The following is a 15,118-nucleotide window of genomic DNA, read 5'->3' as shown; positions in this document are numbered from 1 at the left end:
CGATTTTATAAAATAAAAAATTCATACATACATTTATAAAAAACACATGGATATAAAGATCATAAGTAAGCATATATTACTTTTAACGAAAGTAATCTAAATAAAATTTGTAGTAGACTCAAATACAAACGTGTGGATATAAAGATCGTTAAAATCTATGATCGTTTGAATAAGTTTTGACGTTCAGAACACAAGTCTTAAGCCAAACCATAAGAACTAAGCAACCAAACAGCCGAGGCAGCGGTGACCATATACATAAACATCCCCGAATACCTTATTAATGATTGTCCCAAGTAGAATCTTATGAAAAAAAACTAAAAAATTCGATCATAACTATGGAATGTATACAAAAACAAGAAAAATTTATTTTGCAACAAAAAATATTAAGGACTAAATATGCAAAAAAATATATATTAAGTACTAAATGTGTACAAAATAAAAAATATATTACCCTTTTATGTCAATTTTTTCCGATTTATCTGAAGTAGCCGGTCATAAAGACTAAATATGTACAATTAAACAAGTTGAAAGGATAAATATTAATGAAAAATAAACTTAATGATTAAATATATATAAATCAAAAAATATATTTAATTCATTAACCCACAAGAGAATTGATAATCAACGTTCATGGAAATCATTGTAGATCGTGTAAAGTTTCACTTTCCTTAATATATATTTCAGTAGGTTTTCCCAAACTTCATGCAAAATAATCAAATATTATAACACTCAAAGTTTTTTTTTTCAGGCACAAAAGCATGAATCAACATACTAAAACTCATGTATGTAATGTTCACATTCGTAGTAAGTAGGAACCCTAAAAACATTGTATATATTTGGTATATATATATACCCATAGTAACCCTAAAAACATTGTATATATTTGGTATGTATATATACCCATAGTAACCCTAAAAACATTGTATATATTTGGTATGTATATATACCCATAGTAACCTTACATGGTTAACGATAACAAAAAAAAACCATGTTTTCCGAGAGTTGCAAACAATTAGCAGACAACTAAGATCGAACCCGTCGGATTTAACAAGTTTAGAACGTGTCTCACCTCCCAAAGTGTTCACAATGTACATGTTAAAGCAACATATGTCGGTAAATTTCTGCTATGTCTTTACCCAATATAATTTATATATTCATATGTTTGTTCTCTAAAAGTAGATGGACAAAACTATAATGTGAAAACTTTTGTCTTGCTTCACCTATACGTATCAAGATGCATTTAATATCATCATAAGTTCCACATGTGAAGGCTGTGTAGCCTATTAAATCATGACTTTAATCAATGAACAAAACATCAACAAACACTTCCATTTTTTCCTCTGAATTAAATTTCTCACTTTTTTCTCCAAAAGATATAATACATAACATACAAATAGGACATATGATTCTAATTTTCCAAGAGCAACACTATAAAGCGATAATATAAAGATTATAGAATCTCATTCTCAGTTACACATAATATGGAAAACAATTATTCATTTGGTCCTCATATTATTTATAAACAATTACATTTTAGTCATTCATCTATAAAACTTCATGACTTGATAGATAATTTCACGAGTGCAATGATCAAAACGCATTTGTTTAACAATACGACGACCAAAAGAATACTTTTTCCTTGCAGAATATCGAGATTGATATTGATATCGTATGATAAGCTCAGCTTACTTTCGAGTCTAACCAAGATCAGGAACAGTGAAGTGTTCATCATCATCTTCCTCGTTGTTCAAAATCTCGTATCTTGGTTTCTTGTTATTTGGCACGTAGAACTTGGTTTGTCTGTACGAGGTGGCGTTGATCGACTGTGATGCCGGAAGCTGAGGAACTTCGGCAGCTTCATCACCAAAAACGCCATAGTCACTCAACCACTCGAGCGATCCGAATTCCATTGGTTCTTTCTGCACACCAACGAAATACGTTTTCAATATCTCTAACAAGTATTAAACAACTTTGATATGTGAATACTGAATATATAGTATTGTTATACCTTATCGGAGGATTCAAAATCGGAAAACTGTAGCAGGTCATCGACGGCCCACGACGGGGAACTGTATCCAGAAACTGGATGTGTCGGTACTTTCATGGGAACGACCTGTGGGACGGCGATGTTCTTACAGGACGGTGGTGGTGGTGGTTCGTGGTGGCTCTTCTCCGGCTCATGGGAGGAACTAGAACTAAGAGCTACCCGGATTCCGGTAGCTAAGAAACGCTGGTGGTTGGCAGCAAGGCTACCGGCTGAATGAATCGGTTCATCACAGTCGCGACAGAACAGAGCTCTATCCTCTACACAGAAAATAAATGCCGTTTTCTCCTACAACAATCAATCGCAGATCGATTAACTCAAATACGAATAAAAACGAAGTTCCAAAAAACACGAGAATGGAGTTAAAGAAGTTACTTGGCAAATATCACAGCGAGGAAGCTTATTTGAAAGCGTTTGGAGGAGGAGCCTCTGGTGTTTGCTTGCAAGTTTATTAGCTGCGTGAACTTCAGTATCGCATGTTGCACACAACGCCGCTTCATCAGCACAACAGATCAAAGTCGCCGGAGCTTTCTCACATACGTCACACTGAATCTTCATCTTCTGCAACACAATAAAAACAATTTCAATATCTAGCGCAGATCTGCATGAAATTTGATGATCTAATGCAAGAAAACAACTAGAATTTTGGTTCTAGTGTTAGTAAAGCAGACTAGATTTTGGAGGAAACCCTAAAATTTTGGAGAGAGATGGGATTGGGTGAGAGATGAAGAAGATAAGGAGGAGGATCAAATGCAAGATAGAGATGAAGACAACTCACAACTGGGAGTAGATATGGGCCCCTTTGGTAGGAATTTGCATGGCTAGGAATGAATATTCGATTGTCGTGGCCATGAATTATTTTAGGTTGTGAATTTATATGTGGACCAAACTTTCAATCCATTTGCTTTGTATTAATTTCCAAAATATTAATAATTTAGCACTAGAAAATGACTTCAAGAACCATGAAATTTGATATTTTTTTTTTTCGAATTTTAGGGGAGGAGTATTTTTCATACACGGGACATGCATGTTTTTGGAAAAAAAATGTTTTTGGCGTATATGAAATGGTGTTACGTACATATATCTAGTGGATGATGAGGATTCAAGGTGTCGGTAACACGGTTCCAACAAAACAAAATGAAACTTTTAATTTTTTTTTTATTGAAAATGCAACTTTTTTTAATTATAAACAATTAAAGAAGTATTTGTTATAGTATTTTTTAAGGGCTAATGTGATCTTTTAGAGAAAAAAAAATTAATAAGGTCCCTCACTTTAATTATTTGTACTCTAGATCCCTGAAGTCATAAAATCTTGTTCATTTAAACCATTTTGTAAGAGATGAAGGGGGTGTGCCGGTAATTTTATTTAGGTGGTCATTGACTTTCAAAAGCCGAGTGTTTACCTTTCATGTATGAAATGCCACGTCTGTCAGCACCTCTAAGAAGACAAACTCAATTAGGGTTTTCTTACTCTAACGAAGGAAGGTATTGTGTTAACCACTTAATATTTGCTTTTAAAACATGGTTAATGTTATAATAACCTTTAGGTTTTCAAGATTTTGTCGATTTGATTCAAAGTTGAAATTTATGTGTGTTTATGCTTCAAACTTGCATTAATTTGTTCGTTTTTAGCCCCTAACCGGTTTTTACCTTCAAAGCCGGTCACCCTTAGCTGATTGGACGAAACTTTTGTTGAGTTGGATGCCACGTCACGACAAAAATGCTGACATGTGTGTACAAGTGAAAAATAAACATAATAAATGGAGCTTGAGGGACTCGAACCCGAGTCCACTTCCAAAGGGAGAGAATGAACTAACTTTATGTATTTAATATCTATTTTACTGGAACTTTGAAACAGTAATAATAATAATAATAATGATAATAATAATTATTATTATTATTAAATAATAACAATAATGATAATCATAATAATAATTATTATTATTATTATTATCATTATTATTATTATTATTATTATTTGAAAGTGTATGTACCATTAAATACATATTAAACGTATAAAACTTTTTTATGTTAGAAATAGAGGATGAACATATTGTTTGGATTCTCTGAAAGTCGTGATTCACTATCAAATTGAAGTATTTTGATGGTACATATCGAACACTCAATTGGATGAAATTCAGAGAACGAAATCAGAGAATGTATGTGAAAATGTTCTTCAAGAAGATGTACCAGAAAAAGACCAAAAACAGTTATATGATTCATGTCTGAAAACTGTCACAAGACAGTTACAAACTGTCATCAAAACTACCAATACCTGTCATAGAACGGATCTTAGGGAAAAAAGGGTCAACTTTCTAAAATTGGATTTTTGATGCATTTTTTAATATAACAACGTAACCCAAATAAAGACCCCAGCCAGGGGATTTGCCCCTTGGACCCCGCTCCCAGGGGCGCAACCCTCAGACCCCCGTTCATTTAGGGGCTTCACACCTAAATAATAGTGTACTTTGAATCTTGAAAAACTTGAACAAGTGTGCATTCCTACACCATCCTAACTTGTTTAATATTCAACAATATCACTTTTGGTCAACAAATTTAATCCTATTACACTAAAATAATATTGATGATATTAAATTACCAACAAACCTCCCCCATTTAAGTGTAACCTGATTAAACTCAAAGCAAAACATAAACAACAACAAACTGATGCATAAATGAAATGTCATGACGATTGAATTTCACATTAGTATATTACTCAATCCAAATATTCGAATATTTGGGTGTCACTAAGGATTGAACCCTTTCTATTCAAAGTGAATACATGAAGATAATACACACACCAGTTTACATTCTCATAATTTCTAACTTGATACTATATTTTACTAGCTTGTGACCCATCCTTCAATAAGCATATCAAAGTCAAGTCCCAACTTCTTGAAGCAGCTAAACTTCATGCTTATATATGTAGTTCTTTTGTTCTTGCACCTACAAATGTAAATTTTCAAAGAACTATTAAGAAATAAAATTCCAACCTCCTTAACTTGCAATACTAAACACGTACCTTGGGATGACGACTATATGTGTTCCATTCTTCAGATACCAAGCTATCCACATTGAACTCAACATCTAATATTACATTAGATGGGAATTGGGTATCTCATTATAAAAGATTTTAAGTGGACTTTAAACCCATCCCTACATCCGCCTTGTGCACAAGATCTCCTGCTAACCCTTTGGTTAGATGATCGACCAAATTCAACTGAGTTCTTACAAACTCCACAAATATCATACCAGTCATGATGAGCTCACGAATCATGCTATATGTAACACCTAAATGTATAGACTTTTCATTGTTTACTTGACTATAAGCCTTAGCCAAAGTTGCAGTACTATCACACCTGATAGAAATGGTAGATATCGGTTTGGGCCATAATGGAATTTCATAAATCAAATTCCTTAGCCACTCAACTTCTTTACCAGCAGCAGACAACGCAACAAACTCAAATTCCATGATTGAGTTAGTAATACAAGTCTATTTCTTGGATGCCCAAGAAATGGCACCTCCTCCAAGAAGAAACACCCAACCACTTGTACAGGAGTGATCCTCTAAGTTGTTAATCCAGCTGACATTAGAATAACCTTCCAAAACAAAAGGATATTCACTAAAAGGTAACCAGAATTTATGGTCCCTTTCAAGTACTTGAATATTCTACTGACAACTTGCCAATGATGTGTACTAGGATTACTAGTATATCTACTAAGCCTTCCCACAACATATGCTATATCAGGCCTAGTACTGATCATGCCATACATTAGACAACCAATAGCTCTTGAATATTCCAGTTGAGACACTGGAGATCATTTATTAGGTAGAAGCTTTAGACTAGAATCTATAGGAGTGCTAACAGGAGAACAATTCTCAATGTTAAACTTTTTCAATATCTTCTCAATGTAATGAGATTGAGAAATTGAAATCTTATTGTTTCCTTGTTTAATTCTTTTACCAAGAATTACCTTAGCCTTCCTCAGGCCTTTCATTTCAAAACTAGATGATAAGAATTTCTTGGTTTTATCAACTTCTTCTAAATCCGTATCAAAAATCAACATATCATCCACATATAGACAAATCATAACTACTGTACCAGAAGTATCAAATTTGCTATAAACACACTTGTCAGCTTGGTTTAATGCAAAACCATTAGACAAGACAACATCATCAAATTTTTGATGCCATTGTTTTGGTGCTTGTTTCAAACCATATAATGATTTCTTCAACTTGCACACTTTGTGTTCATTTCTAGGCATCACAAACCCTTCAAGTTGTTTCATGTATATTTCCTCATCTAAGTCATCATTCAAGAATGCAGTTTCCACATCCATTTGGTGAATCACGAGATTATGCATAGCTGCAAGAGCTAAAAATAATCTAATAGTGGAAATTCTAGCAACGGGAGCATAAGTAACAAAGAAATCAATGCATTCCTTTTGTTTAAAGCCTTGGATAACCAATCTGGCTTTATACTTATCAATTGTGCCATCCACCTTCATTTTTCTTTTGAGGATCCATTTACATCCTAATGCCTTGCAACCAAGAGGTAAATCAGACAATACCCAAGTATTGTTATGCATGATAGAATTAATTTCATCGTGAATTGCCTCTTTCCACAAATAAACATCCTTAGAAGCCATAGCTTCATCGAAAGTCTTTGGATCCTCCTCAATATTATAACAATATTGATGTTGAGACATGGTCTCATCCCTTGTTCCTTCAACTAAATATAGTTGAAATTCAGATCCAAAAGATTTAGCTTTTCTAGCTCTAGCACTTTTTCTAAGTTCAGGCGCATAATTTGTACCACCAGAAGCATCTTCAGCTTGAGTTGTGTTCTTGCTGAAAGATTGTTGAATCATGTCCCTTGGTATAGGTATAGAAGTAAATTTTTCATCATCAAAGATAGCATCTCTTGACTTTATAACAGTGTTCACAAACACGGAGTCATTAGATTCTAAAACATAGAATCTATAAGCTTTGGAATGCTCAGCATATCCAGTAAACATACAATCTATACCTCTTTCACTCAATGTTTTCTTTTTGGGTTCAATGAGCCTCATAATTGGTCAACAACCCCAAACTTTGAGATAACACAAATTTGGTAACTTTTACACCAAATTTCATAAGGAATATTCTTACTCCTTTTGTTTGGAGTTCTAATCAAAATATAACATGCAATTAACAATGCCTCACCCTAAAAACCTTCACTTAATCCAGAATAGGACAACATGGAATTAACCATTTCTTTCAAAGTCATATTCTTCCTTTCAACTACACCATTTTGTTGCGGTGTATAAGGAGCTATGGTTTGATGTATTATTCTAGTTGATTCAAAGTAAATTAGATCATAATACTCAACACCTCTATTAGTACGCAAGACTTTTATTAATTCATTATTATGAAGCTCAACTTGTTGTTTATAAATTTTAAATTTATCAAGTGATTCATCATTAGAATGTATCAAATAGACATAACAATATCCAGATGCATCATCAATTAAAGTAACAACATACTTTTTGTTTCCAAGGGAAGGTGTTGCATGGAAATCACATAAATCACTATGTATAAGTTCCAACACCTTGCTTTCCCTAACAACATCTTTGAAAGGTTGTCTTGTGATTTTAGTTAACATGCATGTTTTACATTTTTCATTGTTTATATCAAAAGCAGGAATTAAAATCATTTTTGACATGTCTTTTAATCTTGTGTAATGAATGTGTCCTAGTCTTGCATGCCACAAATAAGATTTATTAAAGTTATTGCTAGTACTAGAAGAAGCCATGCAAACAGAGTTATCATAACTAGGATAATTAATATTAAGCCTAATCACTCCATTACATACATATCCGAAACCCATAAAAGAACCATGTCTTGACAAGATATACTTGACACTTTCTAATGCTTGTTTGTAACCACAATTATTTAAAACAATTTCAGACACAAGATTCTTTCGAATCCCTGGTACATATAAAACATTGTTCAGACATAAACACTTTCCAGAAGTAAAGTAAAGTAAAACATATCCTAAACCCTTGATTGGTTCAGCTGCAACATTTCCCATTTTCACCACAGATCCATCTTCAATTGGTTGACATTCCTTGAACCAACGAAGATCTTTACACATATGGCTTGTTGCTCCTGAATCAACCTACCATGAAACATCATCATCATGTACATAAAATGCTTCAGAAATCACAGAAATATAATTCTGAACATATTTAGAATTCTGCATGGAAACAGAAATCTGACCTTGTTGCTTTTCTGGATCCTTGGATCCAGTTGGTCCAACACCATCCTTGTTCACTTTGCGAAGACGACAATCTTTCTTGAAGTGACCCGGTTTGTTACAATTCCAACAAACCAACTTAGCCTTATTGTTTGAAGACTTGTCATCCTTTTCTTTAAACTTCCTTTTTCCATTAGACTTCTTGGCATTCTTTGAACTTTCTCTTTCCACCATGTTCATGTTGGAATAGTGTCTAAGGCTGCAACTATATTAGGCAAGTATTTGACCCGGTTGTGCATGGTCCTTTTGGGTTGCCTTCACTATAGCAACTTGATAGGATGATTTATTAAGAGAGAGTAAATATTATTTATATATTATGGGAATAATATAAAGAATAATATATTGTTATTTGATTAATATAAGTCATAGAATTAATTGGAATTAATTTGGTGACTTAAAGAGATTAATTAAATAAGAGGGTATAAACTGTCAATTGTTTGATAGTTAAACTTTAGACTGTAAATCCATATAGATATATAATGGACAGATTCTAGAAGCTAGGATAGCTTCAAAATCGTCCAAGGGGTTATCTATGGAATGGATTTGGATAGCCTTAAGAGAAGATTATCCAATTAGGGTTTAGGTTGTAACCCTTAAGGAGTCTACAAGTATAAATAGACCCTATGGCTAAGGGAAATCTGCACTTCACCTAAAGTAAGAGAACCCTGGCCGATTTCCTCCCCTCTCCTCTCTCCCAACTCATCATCCTTGCTATTGGTGTTTGTAGGCCAAGACAACAAGATCAACAAGGAACTCAAAGGTATGATTCTAGATCTGTTTCAATATTGTTATTACACCTAAATAGTCATTAGAAGTCTTGGATTCAAAGCATGTTTAATTAGAAAGCCTAGATCCAAACATTAGGGTTTTGCATGCGCACATAGGAAAGTTCTTATGGCTAAAACCCATCAGTGGTATCAGAGCCTAGCTTGGTTTTCATTAAATTGTTGCTTGTTTGTATTGAACATAACTGCAAATTTTGATTTTTGTGTTTCTGAGTCATGGACTCGGCGAGTTCCAAAGTGGACTCGGCGAGTTGGCCTGACTCGGCGAGTCCCTTTGTGCACTCGGCGAGTCCAAGCGTCAGGAATGACCAGATTCGGGATTTCTTCATAATTATCTTATGGTAACTTACCTTAATCATATTAGATCAACCAAAATCCGATTTTTTGATATATATGACTATAATCTTGATCTAATTAAAGATATTTATCAACTAATAAAATATTTAATATCCTTATATGATAATTAATTAATTATTTTGATTATTTTGGTAATTATCTTAAAAAGAAATCTTGAATAAAATCAAATATAGATAATTAGGATATTAATTGTTAATTGGAATTATTTGTTATTTGATCCTCCATGTTTTAAATGTTTAAAACTTGCCCTCAAGTTTTGAAATTTATATTTTGTGATTAAAAGTTTTAATTTAGACAATTTAAATTTCAAACCCTAGATTTTAAAAGGTTTAAAATACAACCCTATACTAATATGATATTACTAGAATAATATATATATATATATATATATATATATATATATATATATATATATATATATATATATATATAACTAAATGCTAGTCTTACCGCTAGTAGGCCTCATTCACGAAGCCGATCTATAAGGTGGGTATAAGGTTGCGGCCTATAAAATGGCGCTTAATGGGTGTACACTCACACCCACCACTTGCTTGATTGGTGGAGGGTCGTTAGCCGAACGGGTAGGATAGGGAAACCTCATCCTCTCATTAAGAGTATAATAAGTAATACAAAGTAACTACACATATTTTAAAATTTCCCAATCTTAGTTACTTTAGGAAAAGTGAATTGATGCAATCCCATGAAATTACACTTTGCACCCTTGCTATGAAGTTAGTGGAGCGTGTGTGGTTTACCGGCACCCTAATTGGTTCTAAGCAAAGGTGGCAAAGGGTGATTCATTGTTTATCATAGTTCGATGGAGCGTGTGTGGTTTACCGACACATCGAATAGGTGATCGTTACAATAAAGGCACCATGTGAATTTGCATGGTAATTCACACCCGCTTTGTGATCCTCGGTATCCCAGTCACAAACAAGAGGGGCATATCGAGATTTAAACATGCCATTGAATAGTTTCAATGAATCTCATCCGAACCTAGGAGTTCTCAAAAACATTTAGGACTAATAGTTAGGCTTTGTGGTGGAGAATTAGTGAATCGTCATTCACTTACCTTCAATTTATTTGCATGTTAGATTACGGCATCCCTTTTCTAGTATGTAAATGTTATTGTTGGATCCTAGACCTAATTTTTCTTATTGGGTGATAATTAGGGATTCTTATTCTAATCTATCTTTGTCCTTTCTATTTGTAGATGTCGAACGCTAACAACGCTGCTGCTAGTTCTTTCACGTTGATGAGCCTTTGCCAAAAGGTCACCTTCGATGGAACGAACTTTAGCGAATGGATAAGATACGTTCGCACCATTGCTCGCTATGAGGATAAGGAGTATGTCCTCGATGAGAAGCTCGAGAAGATCAACCCTGAAATTGCTACTCCGGCTGAAATCACCGCTTTTGAAACTCATGAGCGAGATGCAACAAAGGTACATTGCATCATGATTGCCACCATGAACTCCGAATTCCAAAAGTCCTACGAGGACATGTACCCGTACGAGATGCATCAAGACTTATTGGAGAGATACCACCAGAACGCGAGACAAAAGCGTTATGAGATTTTCACCAACATGATTTCCGCTAAGATGGGTCATGGAGAATCTCTTACCGTGCACCTGCAAAAGATGCAAAGTTATGTCGACCGCCTTACCAAGTTAAATGTTGACTTTGGAGAAGACTTGGTGATCGACATGGTGCTTCACTCTTTGCCTCCGATGTACAATCAATTTAGGATGACCTACCACATGAACAAAGAGGAGGTCACCCTAAGCAAACTCCAAGGTTTCTTGAGGGTCGCTGAAAGCAACTTCAAATACAAGTCTGTTGCACCAACTCCCAATCCACCTGCTGCTCCTGTCTTGGCTATTGGTCAAGGAAAGGGAAAGAAGAGGAAGACTTCGTCTAAGAACTATCGCAAGGTTAAAGCCCGAGATGGTGCCTCTTCTAGTGGGACCAAAGTTGATCCCGCTAAGCCCTGTCCTAACCCGAAGGAGGCAGAGTGCCACCACTGCCACAAGATAGCACATTGGAAGAGAAGCTGCCCAGAGTACCTGCAAGCCATCAAGGAAGGAAAGATCAAGCCATCTTTCGTAGGTATATACACAATTAAATCTAACGATTCTAATCATGCTATTTCTTGAGTTCTTGATACCGGTTGTGGTTACCACATTTGTTCTAATGTGCAAGGACTAAGAAGAAGTAGGGATGTGGAGCAAGGAAGAATCAATCTAATCATGGGGAACAGAAGATCGTCGCCTGTGACCAAGATTGGAGTGTATTCTTTAGTGCTTAGGAATAATTTGTGTTTAGATTTGAACAATTGTTGCTATTCGCCAGAAATGGCTAGAAACATCATTTCATTTCATGGTTTATATAGACAAGGTTTTAGATTTTCTTTTAATAATGAGAATGGTTCTATTTTGGCTTATCTAAATGGTGTCTTTTACTTTGAAGCTATACCATGTAATGGAATTTATGAAACTGTTATGATTGTTGATAACTTAGGAAATGATGTTTTGAATATAGATTCTTCCACTAGTATGGATAAGGCATCCTTGTGGCATTATCGTCTTGGACATGTCAACAAGAAACGCATAGCCCAACTCCAAAAGGATGGAGTGTTGGAGTCATTCGACCTTAGGGAAGATGACACATGCGAGTCTTGTTTACTTGGAAAGATGACTAAGTCACCCTTCACGAGTACATGTGAAAGGGGTGATGGTCTATTGGACTTAATACATACTGATGTATGTAGACCGTTTAGATCAACCACGAAGGATGGGAACCACTTCTACGTGACCTTTACCGATGATTATAGTAGATATGGGTATATCTATTTAATCAAGCAAAAGTCAGAAACCTTTGAAAAACTCAAAGAGTTCAAGAATGAAGTGGAGAATCAATTGGGCAGGAAAATCAAGATGCTTCGATCCGATCGAGGAGGAGAGTACCTAAGTCTTGAATTCCACGATTATCTCAAGGAGTGTGGAATAGTTTCACAATTGACGCCTCTTAAGACACCGCAGTTGAATGGTGTGGCAGAAAAGCGTAATCGAACCTTATTGGATATGGTTCGCTCTATGATGAGTCGTGCTTCATTACCTATCTCTTTTTGGGGGTATGCCTTAGAGACTGCCGCCCATATCCTTAACTGAGTCCTTACTAAGAAGGTTGCCAAAACACCTCACGAGATGTGGACAGGGAAAAGCTCCCTCGTTGGCACATATCAAGGTTTGGGGCTGCGAGGCTTTCGTAAGACGAGATACTCACGACAAGCTCGAACCTCGTAGTGAGCGATGTATTTTCATCGGCTACCCGCAGACATCCTTTGGATATCTCTTCTATAGACTGAAGGACAATGTTGTCTTTGTTGCGAGGAGAGGAGTTTTCCAAGAGCGAGAACTCATAGGCCAAGGAGACAGTGGGAGGCAAATCGAGCTTGAAGAGATTCAAGAGTCGATAGATGAAGGAACCTCTACCGCTGGCGCTCAACCCGAGGAGGAAACTCCGGTTGAACCTATTGACGAGTCCTTACCTCTTAGACGTTCCGATAGAGTTAGAGTTCATCCCCAGTTTTATGGTTTTCATATTACTACCGAAGGGGACACGTATATTAGTGATGGTACACTACTAAATCTTGATGAACCTAATAGCTATAAGGAAGCCATGGCAGGCCCGAAGTCTGCGAAGTGGAAAGAGGCAATGGACAGCGAGATCAAATCCATGTATGACAACCAAGTTTCGAATTTGGTTGATTATGTGCCCGGACGTAAGACCGTTGGGTGCAAATGGATCTTCAAGAAGAAGACCGACGTGGATGGAAATGTACACACATATAAAGCGCGATTGGTCGCGAAGGGCTTTACTCAAACTCCCGGAGTTGACTATGATGAGACCTTCTCACCAGTTGCGAAGATAAAATCTATTAGAGTGATGTTAGCAATTGCCGCATTTCATGATTATGAGATTTGGCAAATGGATGTCAAGACCGCTTTCCTTAACGGAAAGTTGGCTGAGGATGTTTACATGGCTCAGCCAGAGGGGTTTGTGGATCCAAAGCATCCGAATAGAGTGTGTAAGCTTGAGAAGTCCATCTATGGACTTAAGCAAACGTCTCGCAAATGGAATCTTTGCTTCGATGAGAAAGTCAAAGAGTTTGGATTTGTACGAAGCGAAGACGAATCATGTGTATATTTCAAAGCCAGTGGGAGTATAGTAAGCTTCCTCATTCTATATGTCGATGACATATTACTCATAGGAAACGACATCCCGACTCTGCAGGAGGTTAAGTCCTGGCTCGGGAAGTGCTTCGCTATGAAGGACCTCGGAGAGGCTTCTTACATTTTGGGAATAAGGATAGTAAGAGAAAGAAGTAGGAGACTAATTGGACTTAGTCAGAATACTTACTTGGATAAAGTACTAAAACGATTTAGTATGGAAAACTCGAAGAAGGGAGAACTACCGATACAAAGTAATGCCAAGTTGAGTAAGACTCAAAGTCTGAGTACCGAAGCTGAGATAGCAGAAATGAGCTGAGTACCATACGCTTCCGCAGTTGGCTCAATCATGTACGCTATGACTTGTACTCGCCCTGATGTAGCCTTCGCTTTGAGCATGGTTAGCAGATATCAAGGGAATCCTGGCAGAGCACATTGGATTGCGGTGAAGAATATCCTTAAGTACCTTCGGAGGACGAAAGAATGGTTCTTAGTCCTCGGAGGGAGTGATGACTTGAAGGTGCGAGGGTATAGTGACGCCAGTTTTCAGACCGACAGGGACAACCACCGTTCGCAGTCGGGTTGGGTCTTTACCCTAAATGGAGGAGCAGTGACATGGAAGAGTTCCAAGCAGGAAACCGTAGCTGATTCAACGTGCGAATCAGAGTACATTGCAGCGAGCGAAGCGTCGAAGGAGGCAATATGGCTAAAGAACTTCATCGGTGATCTTGGAGTTGTACTTTCCATAAAGGAGCCCATGGAGATTTTCTGTGATAACGATGGAGCGGTTGCCTTGACCAAGGAACCGATGGATCATGGTAGATCAAGACATATCGACAGAAAATATCACTTCATTAGACATCGTGTAGAAGAAGGAAAACTCGTAGTGAAGAGGATATCATCAGAAGATAACCCAGCAGATCCGCTTACGAAGGGACTGAGTAGGGTTAAGCACTTGCAGCATGCTAGGAGTATTGGGCTGAAGGATGATATTAGCATAGATTAAATAGTATTAGAAACGTGTAATAGATAAGTTTAATTAACATTTGATGATTAAATAAAGGAGTTTTATTTATGAGTAATGTTACTGTCTTATGTTAATTGTTTAACTATTGTTTCACTTTGCATGTTTTGACTTCCAGAATAATTGAGTTTATTAGGAATAATCGAATTGTTCAAATTGTCCACAATCGTTCATATGTTGGAAGTAGCTATGAATGAAGATTGTCGTGTAGATTGTCTGAATGGTGTTAGACATAGCAAAGGGTTGCTGCAATGTTCATGAGTGCTTATGAACTAGTTTTGAGCATTGGAACAAACTCGCGCTTGCTGGAATCCCCTTATGGAATATGATATAAAAGGGTGATCGCAAGACGATAATATCATATAGTCTTAAAACCTA

At 36.2% G+C, this 15,118-nt stretch overlaps 1 protein-coding gene across 1 annotated transcript; it reads right to left on the bottom strand.

Moving 5' to 3' along the window:
- Nucleotides 1-1,315: 1,315 nt before the first annotated feature.
- LOC111899388 (B-box zinc finger protein 24) lies at nt 1,316-2,793 on the bottom strand. The gene is made up of 3 exons (XM_023895230.3): nt 2,420-2,793; nt 2,009-2,332; nt 1,316-1,919 (listed from the first exon to the last, which is right to left on the bottom strand). Exons 1-3 carry the CDS (start codon nt 2,600-2,602, stop codon nt 1,698-1,700), a joined length of 729 nt encoding a protein of 242 aa, XP_023750998.1. The 5' UTR covers nt 2,603-2,793; the 3' UTR covers nt 1,316-1,697.
- Nucleotides 2,794-15,118: the final 12,325 nt, after the last annotated feature.

The sequence above is a fragment of the Lactuca sativa genome, chromosome 1 (genome assembly GCF_002870075.4).
Source record: "Lactuca sativa cultivar Salinas chromosome 1, Lsat_Salinas_v11, whole genome shotgun sequence".
NCBI classification, from domain to species: Eukaryota; Viridiplantae; Streptophyta; class Magnoliopsida; order Asterales; family Asteraceae; genus Lactuca; species Lactuca sativa.
This window is presented reverse-complemented; position numbering and strand designations above follow the sequence as displayed.

What these genes read in the sequence shown, in the direction of transcription:
- LOC111899388 (XM_023895230.3), bottom strand. Translation starts at nt 2,602, where the DNA reads ATGAAGATTCAGTGTGACGTATGTGAGAAAGCTCCGGCGACTTTGATC. An exon ending in CTCGCTGTGATATTTGCCAA is followed by an intron (nt 2,333 to 2,419) that starts GTAACTTCTTTA and finishes TGATTGTTGTAG; the next exon opens with GAGAAAACGGCATTTATTTT. An exon ending in ATTTTGAATCCTCCGATAAG is followed by an intron (nt 1,920 to 2,008) that starts GTATAACAATAC and finishes GTTGGTGTGCAG; the next exon opens with AAAGAACCAATGGAATTCGG.